Raw genomic sequence first — 17,371 nt, forward strand, 5'->3', positions numbered from 1 at the left:
ACATAGCTATGTTTGCAGCATGACGTTTTATTTTCAATCACAAATACATTTACGCTTACATACGAAGGCGTGATTTATTAAAGTATATTGTTATGCAAAACTTTTTTTCTTAAGTGTATGGGTGCTTGAAAGAATGCAGAAATCCTCACAATAGTTGCTTTAAATCTTGGTAACTTCTCTTTCTTGCTTTGTCAATGGAATGGAACGAATGCATTAATAAATCAATACAATTCATGTCGTATTATCATAACACACACACACACACACAATATATATATATATATATATATATATATATATATATATATATATATATATATATATATATATATATATATATATATAAGTTTAATATACCTACAGCACAACCTGGCAACACAGCTCAGAGCAGCTTCTAGCTGAGAAACTCATCGACCTGGCCCTAAGCAAAGACCTTTCCAGTATGTGTGGAACCACAGCGAAAATAGACTATTACATATAATTTTGTGATAAGAGGTTATGTCGGTAAGTACTAATAGATCAAAAACAGTAATACTCGCACAAATATTTATGTTATAACAGTATTTTTCCTATGTGCTGGAGATTTTTTTTTCTTTCAAAGATGGCGACGGTCGGCAGTCGTTAGCATAGCGACATCAAGGCTGCTGGCTATGGAATAGCATTTTAGCTGTTGTTTAACTTTCTATCCTAAATATAGTAGTGTGAGGTAAATGTACTAGTAGGCATACATGAGGTTACATGTGTGAGGCTGAATTGTTTAACAGGTAACTGCTTTAGCAGAAGTCAGTTTAACAAAGCGTCATCCATGTCCTAGTAAATACGTATTTTAGCGCTAGCATGGAAAGACCCCAGGCTCGGATTGTAAAATCATGTCCGTGTTTAAAGTCTGAAGTTAATTGGAGTGTGCCAGTGGACTTAAATATGGTCTAAAGTATTTTAATAAGTATGCTGTCTTAATTTAGAGGTCTGGTGTTTATGTTAAATACAATCATTTATTTGGATCTTAAAGTAACTTTTGTTGCATCAAAGTTTATTTCTTCGATCAAGATTCTTTTAAAAGGCTAAAATTCTGGGGTTGTTTATGTAAAACTTAAATTAAAACGCCGTTAAGTGGACTAAACTCGAAGAGTCTTAATTTCATAATTATGTTTGTTATCCTGGAAGGTTGTGGTATTTTAGAATAATTTTAAAGTGACATAGTGGACAACTTTTGAGGTTTGTCCAGTAGTCAACGTCAGTTAGTAATTGGGACCTCTGTGAGGTTTAGATGTGCTGTAAATGTCCTAGAAGCCATTTGTTGTGACAAACTATTCTAAAATGAAGATGGAGCAAAGAAAAGCTTTCAGTATTTTCTGCCATTAATCTGTCAGCACTTAGGAATATTGTATTATTCTGCACCTTGTTGTCATCATATTGCAGTGGGTGTGTTTATTTACCTCGTAGATTTGCTGCTGACTTGTCTTTTCGTGTTCATTTGTTTCAGAACAGTGACAACTCTGCTGAGTTGAACAGAGTGAATTCTCCAGTTGATCACAGAAGAAAGCACAGCATGGAATCTTCTAGATCTCCCAGATCATCCAAACACCACCATTCACGATCTAGGTCACGCTCCAGAGACCGAAAACGTAAGAGATATTACAGTCATTACTGTAAAGGTTTCTTTCTCTTGACTGCCATGCGAGAGAGAAATATATCCAGAAAAATGCTGCTGTTGGGATTGACCAACCGACCAATATTGACCATATTTATTCTTGTTTACTTCTTAACTGAGATGATGGTTAGTGACAAAGTACCTGGGTGCGTTACATCCAAGGAGAACTGTGTCATGTGCCCTGCAGAACCTCCATGATGAATTGTTAGTTGTTGTTTCATGGTAGGTTTTCTAATGAGTTTGGGAATCTGTGTTTTGTGTTTTCCAGGTGACAGAAAATATAGACGAAGTCGCAGCAGGAGCAAAGAGGTAATTAATATATTTAGTTGTTTTAATGAAAACCAGTTTTTGATTTGAATTTGAGGAGAGTAGTTGTTAGCTTTAGGTCATGGTGAGTATGTAGTGCCTGAGCTAAACATTAATCTTAAAAAAAGGCTCAGGAAAAAAAAATAGAGCTCAGCTCCAAAGGAGACTTTTTGACCTCCTAATGCTCACATTTATCGCAGGAAACTTGTCTCCTTGGATATCTGTGATTATTTAAAGATATAAACTGGTGAAGACTAGATTTTTCTTTTCCTTTTTATTTTTGTTTAATCCTGTGTGGAGATCACATGATAACATTTCTACAATAAATCATACTCAGCGTGCTAATGCACGAAGAGACTGAACAGAGGACCCTGCTGACATAGCAAAATAATATGCCTACTACTGGGACAGGTAACTATCTGCCATTCAAACTCCTATTTGTCTCACAATGTTTGTAGAAAAGTGGCATTAACTCTGTCATCTCTTGCAGCTAGGAATGGGCATTCACTGAATCTCAAAAATGCTTTAAACTTAAAACGCAATCCCAGTTGGATGCCCATCCCTATTTTGACTTTTCAGTTGGTCTAAAAAGTTTAGGTTGCATTGAATTGCTTTTATCAGATTTTCAAAACTAATTTGAAGGTTTTCAGTCTGGATAATAAGAATGAAACATTTGCATGCACATTATTAGGTCTATTAAAAGGTTTCCAAAAGGCTTGCTTTATTTGCTATTGTTGCTATTCTTGGTCTCCCTATCAGTGCAGCCAAAACAGTGCATACTAAGAGATATCCTCATTTACAATCATGATGTGTTATTTATGAGGATGGGTTTCAAAAAGGACAAGGTTTTTTTGTCTTGTCAGATTTTTTACATACTCTGTGCTCTAAGCCATGGTACTAACTCTTTTTGTTGAACTATTTTCCTGAAAGAGACAACTTCTTCTTAAAACAGGCACGGAAAAGAGATTCAGAGAAGCCATCAAAATCTCACAGAAAGTCTGATGACCATCAAGAGCAGGAGAGACATCCTGCAGAGAATGGAGAGGAGCGATCCAGGCGGAAGGAAAGGAAGTCTTCAAGGGGGCGGAGCTTCTCCAGGTCACACTCGAGAGATAGGTAAGTCATTGTGAATCAAAAGAGACTCTTTTCAAAAACATCATATTTAATGTCAAATGAGAGAAAAATACTGTGTGTCGGTATAGTTTCTGCTATTATATTTTGTCATAGCCCAAAATGTACTGACGACTTAAAAAAAATATCTCCCAGTCATTTGTTTGGACGTTACCTTGTCAGAATCTTGAAGCTCAATGAAATTCGAGGAACCCGTCCATAGAGTAAAATTAATAACATTTCAATAGAAACATGCAAACAGTTTTTCTTCCATCTCTTGAGGAGTCTGTAAACTCTTGGTACTTGAATACATATACTTGAATGAAAATAATTTAACATCTAAATAGTGTGGGTTCTGTACCATGAAAAGAAAATGCATCTTCTTCAACATTTTTTTACATTCTTGGCATCTCTGAATCTCTTATTCTCCAGAAATAGACCAAAATAAATACTTAGCAACACTTGGCTGTCCAAAGTGACAGCAAATGGTGGTACCTTAAAAGCATTGTTAACATTATTGTCTTTATTTGAGTCATTTTCTTTATTTTGTAAGCTTGTTTCTGGTATATTACCAGTAATAATTAATTTTTTATTAACCGCAGACGGCATCACAGCAGGAGCAGAGAACGGCGGCGGTCCCGATCACGCAGCCGGGAAAGGAAGAAGAAGGCCAGGTCTCGTTCAGGTTCCAGAAGCAAACATCGTCACCACAGCAGAAGTCGTAGCAAAAGCAGGCGAGTGTTATAAAGCAAACCCTCTTGGTGGTTTTTGAACCATTCTCCTAATTTTACTGCTGGTTATTGCTGCAGGGAGCGCAAGAAGAGGATTGAGAAGGTGCACAGAAAAAGTCTTAGTAGGTCTGTTAGTCCGCTCGTCTTCCGTGGGAGAAACACAGCTATGGATGCACAAGAGGCTTTAGCCAGAAGGTAACTATGGAACCAGGTTTCACAATCTTTTATTATTTTAATGTAAATCCAATGATTTTGTTGACTATTTGTTGGGTTTGTATAAAATAACAAATGTTAAATCAAATGGCACACTTCTCAGTAATTAACTAATATGGAAAAAAGAGAGTATGAGTTTCTAGGGTATTAATCATTTCAAATAAAATAAAAAATGTAACCAAATAGTGTTTTTATTTTGCAAATAAAAATGATGTTCTTTCTTTCCAGACTAGAAAGAGCCAAGAAACTTCAAGAGCAGAAAGAGAAAGAGATGTTAGAGAAACAGCAGCAGCAACAGCAGGAAATGGCTGCAGGTGATGAGTTGTTACTGTGCAGCTTTAAAAATGCTGATGGTTCTGTTCATTTGCTGGTGCTTATGCTCCTGTGTCTGTTCTCAGCTGTGGTTGCCCCTATTGCAGCTGCTGCTGCAGCCGCTGCCTCAAACCCTGCCCTAAACGTCGCCGCCCTGCTGGCATCTGGAACACAGGTCACTCCCCAGATTGCGATGGCTGCACAGATGGCAGCGCTTCAAGCCAAAACCCTGGCTGAGACTGGTATTGCTGTCCCCAGTTATTATAACCCATCTGCTGTCAACCCAATGAAGTTTGCAGAACAGGAGAAGAAGAGGAAAATGCTTTGGCAGGGAAAGAAAGATGGGGTACGTTTGTTTGTAACCCATCATTCCTGCCTTTTCTCTGTGAAATTGTGAATAGGATCTTGATGAGTTTTCGTGATACTCATGTTCAAATTTGTCTTTTTAAGGAAAAGTCACAAACAGCTGAGTTGTGGGAAAAGCTCAACTTTGGAAACAAGGATCAAAATGTCAAATTTCGCAAGCTAATGGGTATTAAGGTAAGACTCTTTTCTTATGTAGTTTGACGTCTTTTTTCTTCCTTTTGAGCTTTAGCTTTAAAGTAAAATGAGTTTTTATGTTTTTGCAGGGTGAGGATGATGCAGAAGCTGCCAAAAAACTCAATAAAGAAGGCTTGAAGACTCTTCAAAAGCAAGAAGAGATGTTTAAGAACCTTGATGTTCAGTACGAGATGGCTCGATCTCAGACACACACCCAGAGAGGAATGGGCCTCGGCTTTTCCTCATCTTTTTCTCGGGGGATGGATTCTGTGTAGTGCCCATCCTCTGCACTTCATCCTCATCTCATCACATAATTCATCGCTGGCCCTCAAGCTTGCATGGATGTTGCTCTGAATCTGTAAATTATTTATAGAAAGAAAAAAAAAAACTCAGAAATTGTAAGATTGAATTGTATATAGTGAGACGCTAAGTTTGTTTCAGTGTCTATTAATCTGTACGTCTTCTGGAAAAGGAACCCATGCTTGCATTAACCCAATGGTTAATGTAAACAGTTAAATAGATTACTTCTTTTCAACAATGTGATATCTTTTTTATGACAAAAAATATATTGTGTGGTTTTCTGAATATGATGTGGTTTAAATGGAACCTGTTTACATCCATTCACCAAAGGATAAGGTCTATGGTAGCATAATGGGAGTCCCTTATCTTCATTTCTCAATGGGGAAAATGAAACAGGGATTGTTAGAAAAACTCTTCTCATGGACTGCTCTGCATAGAAGTGAGCTCGGAATGAGTAACAGATGCCATCCTTTCATGTAATAAAATTTGTGTTTGGGGAAAAAAAAAATAATGCATCGCTTTTTTGTGTTATACCTGCTTGCAGTTGCATAATGTGGGATCAGTTACAGGGATTTAACAGAGAAATGTTATTGAATGTTTTTCTGCAACTATTTTTCAATTATTGTTTTTTTTTTTGTACAGCATTGACTTTTTTACTGGAGAAAATGGCTTTGCTTGGTTAATAAAAGAAAAGGCCCAAGCAGCAGATACAGCCTTATGCTAGGTTTACTTTCAAACTTACTGAGATTGAGCTGTTTAGGGGTTTCCAGTTGCAAGGAAGACTGCAGTGGTTTATGTAAGGATTTTAAAGCAAGAATATATTTACAACAATCGTTTTATGATCCCAAGTCAATGTAACATTCTATTTGATAAAATATTGTTGCTAATGTAAATTGAAATATTAATTTTGGCATGGTCAATATAGATTGAAAGCTAAAGTAAAGTTTAAAACCAGCCAGAACATTTGTTTTTACCATCTTGACTAAAACAAATTTCATTTTCACTTAAACCATGTGAACCCCAGCTCTGTATATCTCAGTCGCTGTTGTCCTTTGGTGAGAAGCTTCATCTGCATTGCCGTGTCTCAGCGTGCCCTAGTGTAGCTGTGGCTACGTGTTAAAGCGTACATGATTGCTTCAAATGGAATCTCCTGACTTAAGGGGTTATAAAAACAGACCTAAACATCTTAATGATCCCACCATTGTTTATAGTGTATCATGGACAGAACAGGCTTTGAGTAAAAAAATAAATAAAAAATCAAACCTAGAATCATACACGTGATCCAACTCCATTGACTCAAGTTACTATCTGACCCTTACCTCCTCATCTCATTGTGATTTATTTTCACTTTCGTCTTCAAGGTCAATAAGATGATAGATTTATTTATGTGAATGGAACGTAAATGTTTTCAACACCTACTTGCTTACAAAAGAGGAAAATCTATGAAATATCAAAAAAGATCAAACTTGCTATAAAGAAAAGTAGTCTCTATATAAAATGTGCAAACTAAACAGATTATTGTCTGTGTACTTAATTGCATCCTAATGCAGCTGATTAAAATTTTCTTTTTAAATAATGTGGTGAGTCATATTTAAGATCTTTGTAAAATCCAACTAACATTCTACTGAGGTCAAACAGATCTACAGAAAACAATAAAAAAAATCCACAATAATTGGCATGTTTCACCAAAGTTAGGTTATATTAACATAACTAATAACAATGCACCTTTCCTCCTACTCTTAGAACAATGGATATGGTTTATCCTTTGGAGAAGAAATAAATTTACAAAAAAATCCCATCTGTAAGGAAAGTGCCAGTATAGTGTTGGCAGTTCTATGGAAATTCCCTCATTTACATATGAGACTTGAGTAAAGCACATGAGCGACGCCAGTAATGAGGTTATGGTTTGCAAACTCCAGAATAAGAAGCAGGATTGGATATTCGCTGTGTCTTTTTCCTTCAGTTGACTCATCAATCAAGCCCATCCAGTGCAGCAGCAGAGTCTGCATGGCTTCTGGAAAGAGCTCAGCAGCCAGCTCCTCAGCAGGTGGCAAATCGCTGATTTGCTCAATGTGCTGAACTTTGAAACCCTCCACCTTCTGACTGATGCTACTGTTTGCTGCATGAAACTGCTGGCCGAGCCACCGTCCCATACAAGTGAGCAGGTAACTTGAATATAAAGAGTCTTTGGTCCAGTCTTTAGCCTCCAGTAGTGCTAACACAGCTTCAGCTGCATCCTTTTCATCCAAGTTTCCATTCATGTATAAACTGATCTTATCTAAAAGCAGCAAGATAGTCTCCAGACAATCTGTGTAGCTCTGAGTGGGAGCGCAGAGCTGTTCGTCCAAGTGGTGCAGCTTTTCTCTGAGAGAGGCTACAGTGGGATGGATATTCTTGGTTTGCCGGCTTTGCTTTGTAAACGAACAATAATCATGATCTGCTGATGTATCAGCTGCATTTCTAACACATGAATCCAGGATTTTCCTGTTGGTCTGGCTATGATTATGTCCAGGTATTCCACTCTCTAACTCTCTGTCAGCCATGCTTGGAGACACTGGAATGTCAAGCTGCATATTGAGGTTGTAGCTCATTTCTAGTGGACCTTGATCCATCTTAGATTTCCAAACATCCTGCAAAGAAAAGACAATCTTAATCACATATTAAACATATCCAGTAAGGATCCTAAAGGTTAACGAAGGATTGCAGTAGGGGCTTCTTCGCCTACTTCTTAAAGCTGTTTCAACTCTGAAGAGGTCATTTTGATGAGAGGTGATGATGAAATGTCTCTGGGAAATCACAAAAGAGTTTCAACTGTCTTGTTAAAAAGCCCCCAATTCCTCCCAAGTCGCAACCCAAACTGTTTCAAATAAATTGTAGACCGTAACGGCAATAACTGTGCAATGTATAATGTGCAATTACTATTTAATACCCTGTGCAATAACCTGTTTATTTTTATTTGATACACAGTGCAATATTTAAATAGATAAATACCCATCTATAAAAATACCCTGTTAAATTATCCTTTATAATAATCCTGCTTTGTAAAAACATATCCCATATACTGACTGTGCATCTATTCTCCAGGAGCACAGTTTTAATATCGTTAAAACACTTTACAGTACAGTATTTTATTGTGTATCTTTTAACTCTTCACTAATATGTTATTCTTTAACATTTAAGGTCTCTAATTGTGTGACCATTTTTTCTATAATCTGTTTGCTGCTGTAAACACCTGAATTTCTCCATTGTGGGACAATGAAGGGATTTTCTATTCTATTGTTGTCTGGTTTTGTCTCTTTGTCCTCTGTCGTCCCTCTTTTCTATCTCTGTCTCCAATTTTTATCCCCCCTCTCTTTCTCCCCGTCTCTGTTGTATATGACTTTATTCCCTAAATAATTTTAAATAAAGTCTCCCCTCTAATGGTCTGTTGGAATGTTATCTAGCCATCAGACATTGATTCACAGAGCTGTGTTGTTGACACGGGAAAAAAAAAACAAAAATGTTAATGCTACAAAAAAAATATATTTTTTATGTGTGGGTGTTCTCTATACACTGTGTTTAATTTTGACCCATTAGGAATATGCCTACACGAACAACCAATTAAGATTGAACTACACATTCCAATTATTGCAGCTGCACAAATATTACATGAATGCAAAATTCAAAGTTTGAGCAAATCACTAAGAACACATGCATTGTTGACAGAGAGAAATGTATATTATAACTAACCAAATAAAATAATTCTATATACCTGGAAGTTCTCTAGCACTGCAAGCTGCTCTTGTTGATTGTACATTTCAAAAGCTAATCGGAAAAGTCCTTGAATGCTGTAGAACCACAAACTGTTATTTGCAGCAGGCACCCTCAGTCCCTGGAATCTAAATTCTGCAACAGACAAAAACAACACAAGTTACATGATGATAATAATAGTGATGCTGTTAAGATTCCCTTTGCTCTGTTGTATCTGTTCTACTTGAAAATTTACCTGAGGGAAAATGCACTTTAGTGGCAAGCCCTTTCTTTGCAAACTTTGCATGGTACCTGGGATGGTTTTCCACCCGGATGTCAGTGCTGGACAGGAGATCAGCTCCGAAATACAGAGGAATAACTGGACCCTGGCACATAAACATATAATTATCTATATCACAGTGGAAAAGGTTTTATATCAATATGTGGAGATCACATAGATGATAATCAATTCGCTATGTTTAAATAACACTTAGAACCAAATCTATATCAAACTATGCAACAAAAGCAATCAATTTACCTGACTGAGACAGCTGGTCAAACTAAAGGATGAAGAATCCATTAAATAAATAAAACGAATCTTCCGACAGCCTCCATCCCACTGCGGTAAAGTTAACTGGACGCGTGAGCCGCTTGACATAACTATAAACAAACAGATGATGAATGTGGCGTATTTGCTGCGCCGCTTCCACTTTTCTTCCTCTTGCTTATTGTTGGTTGGCAAGCAATGGTGTGGTTGGTGAAATGTCGCCACCTACTGGATGGTAATATACTGTTACTGTAAATTGGTGAAAAAAAATCCCTCGTCGATGTCTCACAGTGAAAGGAAATCGCCTACTTATCTTTATATTTTTAATTTTTAGTAACAAAGCTCTGAAACTGAGCCATGTCTTCGTATTAAAATGTTATTCTGATGACCGAGATAATAGTGAAACAATGTGATATTTGATTATACGAGTTTTGCTGTAAAATATTTCTTTGAAAACGGTGGTATATTAAACAAGGAACACAACAGAAAAAGCAAACTTCCAATTTAATGTAAAAAAGGATTGTTTCACCTCCGATGACTTCTAGCCTAGAAGACTAGACTGTGGGATTAAAAAAAAAGAAAGATCGAACAAACTTCCGCAACACGTGACGGGACATTGACCAATAGGCAGAAAGGAAGGCCCTTACAGAGCTCAACTTCCGTTAGCGCCGAAAGACTAAAAATGGCCGAGGTGGATTTCGGAGACAGTGAGCTTTTCCAACAATTGGAGGATTCTGAACCGCCCGTCTCAAGGCACATTCGTTTCACAGAAGATGACGACGAAAACAAAGAGACGAACCAGCTTCGCACTAGGCTGGAAGAGTGTGAAGATAAAATTGAAAGACTTTCTGAGGAGAATATCCTTGTGTCAACGTAGCATGTTTGCTATCCCTAGCTCATGATCTGTTTAAATATACTATTTATGTTTGCTGCATTTCTTTCAATTTTCTTAACCTATAGCTCACATAAAGTATTAAGACGCAAACTCAGCATCTTGACACGACCTAGGTATTTTTTTTAAGTCAAACATGTTTGTTCATATTTCAGTTAAAACGAAACCTCTCTGTATACAACCATCCAGCGCTAATTTCTACCTGCTTTAACAGTGGCATCACAGTGGAAGATGTCAACGTCGACGGACCTCTTCTTCAGATCCTTTTTACCAACAATATTATGTCAAAGTAAGTTAAAAGTCGCATAATTTAGCAGGACACAGAGGTGGGAAACAACCAAAAAGAAACCACTAACTGTGTAATTTGGATAATGTCTCTATCTGTACTTTTAAACTGTTTAACTTGCACCTGTGCTGATGACATGTTTGCAAGCATGAGTACTAAACAATGCTTCTCTGCAAGGCAATGCCGTCAGGAACTTGAAGACTGCATCTGTAGTGTCATTCTGAAGCACCAGAAACCAGGCAACGATAAGAAGATATCTGTGTATCATATGAAACCTCAGGTATTTACTCGAAAATATGTCCTGTTTGCAAAAAAAATGCTTGTTGAACAAAAATGTAAAAACAATGCTATTCCGTGGAAGAGAAATAAGCAGTTGATATCTTTATTGTACTAGACAACTCATATATCATATAAATTACAAATATCCTTTTATTTAGGCTAGTCATTTTCTTTGAATGAATTGAGCCATACTTCATATAAGTTGAATTTAAGCAAAGGTTTAAAATATAAATAAATAAAACAATGATAATATAATTTTTACACCCTGAAGTTAATATAAATATACCTTTGTCTTTATGGAAAACATTACCAGGCTTGGATTTAATGACAGTTGTCACAGCTGGATGGATTTTGTCATGGAAACAGTGAGATTGTTGCCCTACAGGTGCACTATTATGGAATGTAAAAAAATTCCTTAATTTTTAAATATGTGGATTTCTAAGTTTTTAAAGCTGATGAGAGCCCATAACTGTGTATTTGCATATGTTTTGTTGTTGTTTCCTGACTGCAGTCAGGGCTGAACAGACAAAAATGTCATGAACTAATTAATTATCAAAAGGATGTAACCCTAATTACATTTCCGGGACTGTTAAATCCTATGGGATCTACTCTCCTTAGAGCTGTATGTCTTAAGGTTTTTAATTCTGCCATGTTGTTTATTTTTGACAAAGTGAAAAAAGCAAATGTAATAAGATGAAGTCACAAGTTAAGCTTTGTGCAAGAAGTATGGGGAAAAAATATATATGATATAAATGCATATATTCACAAAATAAAAACTGAAATGTTCACAATCAGTCACTGATTGGTATGGAAACCAAGGTTTAATTTGAAGAAGTGTTAAAGTGGTTTCAGTGAATTTTAGTGAGTTTCAACACTGCATCAGTAAGTTAATCTGAAAGGAAAGACTTTGTGACTTGCATTGTTTGGACAGTTAAAACAGGAAAGGTAGTAGTTGCACCACTTCCTCAATTTATTTTTGGATAATTATTTTATTTGCAAATAACAGCCTAGTAACAAAATGACAACTTAAAGGTTTTCAAACTAAACCAGTGTTATGTTTCTGATATTGAAGTTCTTTAAAGATGCCAGAAGTTAGTATTGCTTTTAAAATAGCCATTAGTTTCAGCCTTGGAGTCCCAACTAATCTGTATTTGTATTCAATGAATTATCTGCATTATGGAAGATATTGACTGCTTCTAATCTTTTTTTTTTTTTAAGAATTCTGCTTTCGAGTTGGATGAAGATCCTGTTAAGTTGGCCTCCAGTAGTGTGAGAACCACAACAGAAGCCTTTAAAGTAAGGATCTAAATTTATCTCCACACATGGCAGAACCTTCGATCCAAAGAAAATGGAAATGTTATATTTCTTTGTTTTTTATCTCTTAGGTTGTTGGGAGCGTTTTATATTTCTCAACCTTCTGTGTTGACAAACTTGGACAGCCGCTGGTGAATGAAAACCCCCAACTGACTGATGGATGGGATGTACCAACGTATCTTTGAAATGGAGAGTTTTCCTTGATAGAACAACTAAAATGGACTCTTTTCACTATTCTTTTTTTTTTTTTAAACATCAACATATAGAAGTATATTTGATGCATAAATGTTCCACTACTTCCTGAATTGATGCACAGCTACCAGCAGGTCTTTACCCAGGTTAATGGAACAGATGGACTGGAAATGGAAAGTAAAAAAAGGTATATCATTTCCATTGTTTCTAAAATTGAAGTGTTCCTTTGCAGATGACGCTTTAATTTTTCTTGTACTGAATAACTATTTTCACAGACCAAAGTCTATGTGTTTCAACTGTGGCTCCAGCACCCATCAACTCAGAGACTGCCCCCAGGTGCTCTTCTGCAGTTAATAATATGGCAGGAATACAAGTGAAATCATAAACAGAGAGAGCAAGAACTTAATTTTCTGTGTTTATATTTTGTCTCCTCCTTAGCCTAAAGACATGGCTGCAATCAATGAAAGAAGAAAAGAGTTTAATCAGAACTCAAGCCAGGTCACACAGGGCAACCAGAGATACCACGCTGATGAAGTGGAAGAGCGCTTTTCCAAATTCAAACCTGGAGTATTGAGGTAGGATTAGAATTCTGTGCAAGGCTAAAAAAAAAATATGATCACATGCCACCTATTTTTATAAAATCAAAGTATACATGTATGAGTTCTGCTGTACTTCAATTTCTAAACAGTGAGGAGCTTTTAGCAGCCCTAGGAGTGGATGGCAACACCCTACCTCCTCTGATTTATCGAATGAGGTACCTCGGTTACCCTCCAGGTTGGCTCAAGGAGGCAGAGATGGAAAACTCTGGCTTATCACTTTATGATGGAAATGGTATGTTTACTGTTAGTTATAATGTTTTCCATAATATTGATTTAAATTTGGCTGCAAAAAATTTGGACTTGGTCTGTTTTTTTTTTCTCCCTCCTCCTAGCACCCAATGAGGACACGGGCAACACGTCACAAAACCTCTCCTATGATGTTTCCAAACTGGTGGATTTCCCAGGCTTTAATGTACCTGCAGCTCATCAAATAAAAGATGTACGTTTAACATTCCTTCCAACCAATTCCAAATATTCCAGAAGAGCAGCTACCCTTTTGAATGAACTGGAATATTTCTGTTAAAAAGTTATATGAATGTACTTTTATTGTCAAGTGGTTCACACTTTGTTTTTGGTATTTTAACTGCAGTTTTCCCCCACTTGAAAAGGCAGTTTGCTTCCAGAGATCTCACAGGATTTCACTCATCACACCAAAGTTGATTCTTTCCTTTTTTGTCTTTTATTTGAAAGTTCAATCAACAATAGTAGTAGCAGTATTAGTAGTAGTAGTAGTAGTAGGTGAAAAACCTTTAAATATAAACAGAAAACACAATGATTAACATTCTTTAAACAAAATTGTTCCTGAAACAAAATATAAGATTTAAACCCAAAATCAAACATATTCAAAGAATTATTCAGTGATACATTTTAACATTCTAGTGTTCATTTACTTTCTCAAATACATTTTAAATGATTCCTCTTTTTTTTTTTCTTCTTTTTCTTTTTTTTTTTTTTATATATATTTTTTTCTCAATGTTTTAACATTTCAGTCTAAATATTCAAATAATTTGTGGCTCACCGGCTCCTTCTCCTTGGAACAAACTTTCCTGCAGTGCATTCACCCAGGCACCCTCATAGTGCTCATTGTTTCTTAGTGAGTGAACATCTCCCAACTGATCCTTTAATTATCTTCACCTGTCTCCAGGTTGGGAGACACTCTCCCTATACTCAGTCAGAGGAGGGCGGGGCCTGAATTCAGCTTAACATTTATTTTATCTCAAAGAGAGACTAGTATTAGATTTTAAGAAATCTCTCATAGGGGTTTGTTGTTGCGCTGGTCCTATGAGTTTTATTAAATTATTTGGGAGAGCTCTGGTGCAATTGCCAAAAATATCTAAAATTTTTGTCTGACTTCCAGGAGTTTATGCACTACGGATCAATTCCAATGCAGACAAGCCACATGAAGCAAAACTATGCCGCCTACCTGTCTAACAACTTTCCTAAGGTATGACTTTTCTCTCTTTAAGCATAAAGCTCAATACTAAAACCTGGTTTTCATTTGATCTTATTTGTCCTCCCTACTACAAATGAATATGTAAGGAAACCTAATGAACTTCACTTGTATAAATAATTACTTTGCATATATTTTAGGACATTAAGAAAGGGAAAAAAAAAAGATTGGATACAAAATGTTAATGAAAAAGGAATATTATTAAGAAGGATAGTGAGTTGAGAACAACTTTTTTTTTATGATGATATGGTCAATAAGCATAACACAGGGCAGATACAAACAGAAAACAAATACATTAAACTCAACAATTACGTACTCAGGCAAATATAACATGTAATTAGTGGATGAAAAGAAAATCAAAAATGACATGTCCTGTGTTGTCCATAGTCTCTGCAGATGATATATGAAATTCCTTCACAAACCAGCTTAGAAAAATATTAGCTTTTTATGGCTTAAATTATGCTAAGTTCATCCCCCTACTAGATTTTTATTTTCTATGAGTCTTAAGGTTAAAAACTCCTTAAGCTTTCCTCCCAAGTATTTCTTAACAGGTAGTAAAAGTTTGGTTTTGTTGGCTAATTTGTTCACCTTCAACCGAATTAGAATTTATGCAAATTTCTATCATTTCTCTCACAGCATTCAATCATTTTATACATGAACTTATTTTCTCATCTTTTTTAAGAGAGAAACATCCCTGTTTAGGGTCTAAAGAGCCCCATCCAAAAACAGGATCTTTATTGGCTATACTGTTTGATCTGAGCTCTAAAATATTTATCCCTTTCTTTTTGTCAGCAGTCTGATAGCAACTCCAACAAAAGGCGACATGAGTTTGACTCCTCTCCACATCTCAGGAAAAAGACAAAGTCCAGCCCAGAGCTTAACTCAGACAGAAGCTCCGATATGGACATTGAATCAGGTATCACTACATTTAATTCCCCTTCCTATGCATCCCTCATTGTAGCAATGTGACAGAAGAGCCCTTTATTCCAGAATAAAATTTCACTAAACTCTTCTTTATAACTGACTTAAAAGGCATTATACCTCACCTGAAAATGATTGCTTCTTTATTATGTTGTTTTCAGACCCTGGAACACCTTATTCAATTGCCTCTGGTGACTTCCAGTTCCAACCACCACTGCCTCCGGCCTCCCCTTGCTATAATTCACCTCCTCCTTTACCCCAGGGCACTCCCCCTGCTACACCCACTCCCCCACCTCTCCCTAAAGGTACCCCGCCACCAACTCCCACCAACGGCTCTCCAGCTTTGCGGAGGCGTAACGTGCAGCTAGCTGATGAGTCCGTGGAGGGAACTGAGGATGAACTGACTCTGGAAGAACTGGAGGAGCAGCAGAGGTTGATCTGGGCAGCTCTAGAAAAGGCGGACACAGCCACAAATAGCGACAGCGAGACCGCCGCTTCAGGAACACCTGCTCCCAGTTCACCCAGTGTTTCCATACCAACACGCATCGACGCTGAAATGGAAGATGTCGAAGAGTCAGTGGATACAGTGAGACCTCCTGAGCCCTGTTATGACAGTGAAAATCAGATGGAACCAGATGTACAAGAGGGTTCAGCTGCAACACCTGGACCCATAAAAGTAGAGGAGGAAAGTCCTCAGAGCCCAGAGCCGGAGCCCGTCAGGACCCAAGATGAGAGCCATGAAAGCCCAGATCAAGAAGTCCCCGAAGAGGTTGCTGGAGACGCTTCTGCTAAGAATCCAGAGAAGGTTGTAGCTGTTCCTCACCGCAGCAAATTTGCAGCTGGCATTGTTCCATTTGAAGATACCCCTGAATTCACAGAAGTAGCTGAAGCCACTGGAACATACCTGAGAATCAGAGACTTGCTGAAAGGTTCCCCTCGAAGCTTGGCAAAGAAAAAATGACATTTGTTGCATTGATTCAGAACACATGGACAATTTTAATCTAAAATTTCTCATTTTCACTAAATATGGCTTTTTTTTCTCTTTCGTTTTTAGCCTGTTTATCTTTAAGACTACAATGACTACAGCTAAAGTTTATGTAATAGAAACCCCCCCCCCTTTTTTTTCCCCTTTTTTTTTAAGCTGTATATGTATGTAATCTGTATAGTGTTTGATTTTTATACGGTCATGTTTAAGTGACTTGTCAAATTGGGATTGCTTTAAAGATCTTAAATAGCCATGACTGTAGTCTCTGCATTTATTTTATTTTACTTGTTTTGCCAGAGCTAATAAAAGCTTGCAGGCACAGAAACTTGAAGACGAGCCGTACTTGGCATGCTTCATGGAGGCGGTTTTCAGCATTTTACCAGTTGAGATAATTCTCGTACAAGGATCACCAGACCACATTTTAGGGCAGGTGGCACCAACATGGGGCCAACAAGGGGCCCTCAGGGGCCTCATGGGCTGCCTTCAGCATCTTCTGAAAATGGCACAACTCACCAGGGGGCTTGAAGATTAAAATTTTATTCTTTTCAATCTTTTATAGAGAATTTAATCATTTTAATCCTACAGAGTATTTAAGCATTTATAGAGATTTCAAAAAAACAATATAAAGAAAAATAGGAGATAAAAGAAGTTAAGGTGAACACTGATCCCTCCAGTTCATAGGTCAATATTGGTAGCCCTTATGAGTTAGTACCGATGAAGTAGCCCTCAGCCCTAAAAAGGATGGTGACCCCTGTTTTAGGGGGACCTAAAGGGATACCCACCCAATAATGGATACAACATATAGTCCCAGTTCTGGGCCTTTCACCTGGTCTCCGGTTTGGAAGTATTTGTGGTAACTTAAAAAATAAAAAGCCTTTTTTTGGGTGGCCAAAATGATCTGCTTCCAGATTTATGGTTAGTCTGTACCTTAAGGAGAGTAATATATGTTATTCAAATGATAGGATGGAAGAAGAATTTATAATTTAATTGATTCATACTTCTGTTAAATTTGTA

General features: G+C 37.0%; 3 protein-coding genes across 4 annotated transcripts; 2 read left to right on the plus strand and 1 right to left on the minus strand.

Annotated features, from left to right (window-relative positions):
• Positions 1-371: 371 nt before the first annotated feature.
• On the plus strand, positions 372-5,671 carry rsrc2 (arginine/serine-rich coiled-coil 2). Its single transcript, XM_038295504.1, has 10 exons — positions 372-504; positions 1,484-1,625; positions 1,920-1,960; positions 2,910-3,073; positions 3,670-3,801; positions 3,877-3,993; positions 4,240-4,325; positions 4,410-4,669; positions 4,774-4,863; positions 4,953-5,671. The coding sequence occupies exons 1-10, from the start codon at positions 499-501 to the stop codon at positions 5,136-5,138; spliced, it is 1,224 nt and encodes a 407-aa protein (XP_038151432.1). The 5' UTR covers positions 372-498; the 3' UTR covers positions 5,139-5,671.
• A 137-nt stretch (positions 5,672-5,808) lies between these two features.
• On the minus strand, positions 5,809-9,998 carry si:ch211-110p13.9 (uncharacterized protein LOC562347 homolog). The gene is made up of 4 exons (XM_038295506.1): positions 9,431-9,998; positions 9,149-9,278; positions 8,915-9,048; positions 5,809-7,793 (listed from the first exon to the last, which is right to left on the minus strand). Exons 1-4 carry the CDS (start codon positions 9,548-9,550, stop codon positions 7,011-7,013), a joined length of 1,167 nt encoding a protein of 388 aa, XP_038151434.1. The 5' UTR covers positions 9,551-9,998; the 3' UTR covers positions 5,809-7,010.
• Positions 9,999-10,082: 84 nt separating this feature from the next.
• zcchc8 (zinc finger, CCHC domain containing 8) lies at positions 10,083-16,679 on the plus strand. Of its 2 annotated transcripts, none has more exons than XM_038295561.1 (14): positions 10,083-10,296; positions 10,405-10,447; positions 10,546-10,620; positions 10,795-10,897; positions 12,115-12,192; positions 12,282-12,385; positions 12,527-12,589; positions 12,678-12,738; positions 12,841-12,977; positions 13,091-13,233; positions 13,334-13,440; positions 14,359-14,445; positions 15,247-15,367; positions 15,534-16,679. In XM_038295561.1, exons 1-14 carry the CDS (start codon positions 10,122-10,124, stop codon positions 16,331-16,333), a joined length of 2,097 nt encoding a protein of 698 aa, XP_038151489.1. In that variant the 5' UTR covers positions 10,083-10,121; the 3' UTR covers positions 16,334-16,679. The 2 variants fall into 2 exon arrangements, with proteins under 2 accessions (XP_038151489.1, XP_038151488.1); XM_038295560.1 differs by having other exon boundaries at positions 10,084-10,296; positions 15,244-15,367.
• Positions 16,680-17,371: the final 692 nt, after the last annotated feature.

Source organism: Cyprinodon tularosa, unplaced genomic scaffold (assembly GCF_016077235.1).
Source record: "Cyprinodon tularosa strain WSP-4 unplaced genomic scaffold, ASM1607723v1 ctg356, whole genome shotgun sequence".
Classification (NCBI taxonomy): Eukaryota; Metazoa; Chordata; class Actinopteri; order Cyprinodontiformes; family Cyprinodontidae; genus Cyprinodon; species Cyprinodon tularosa.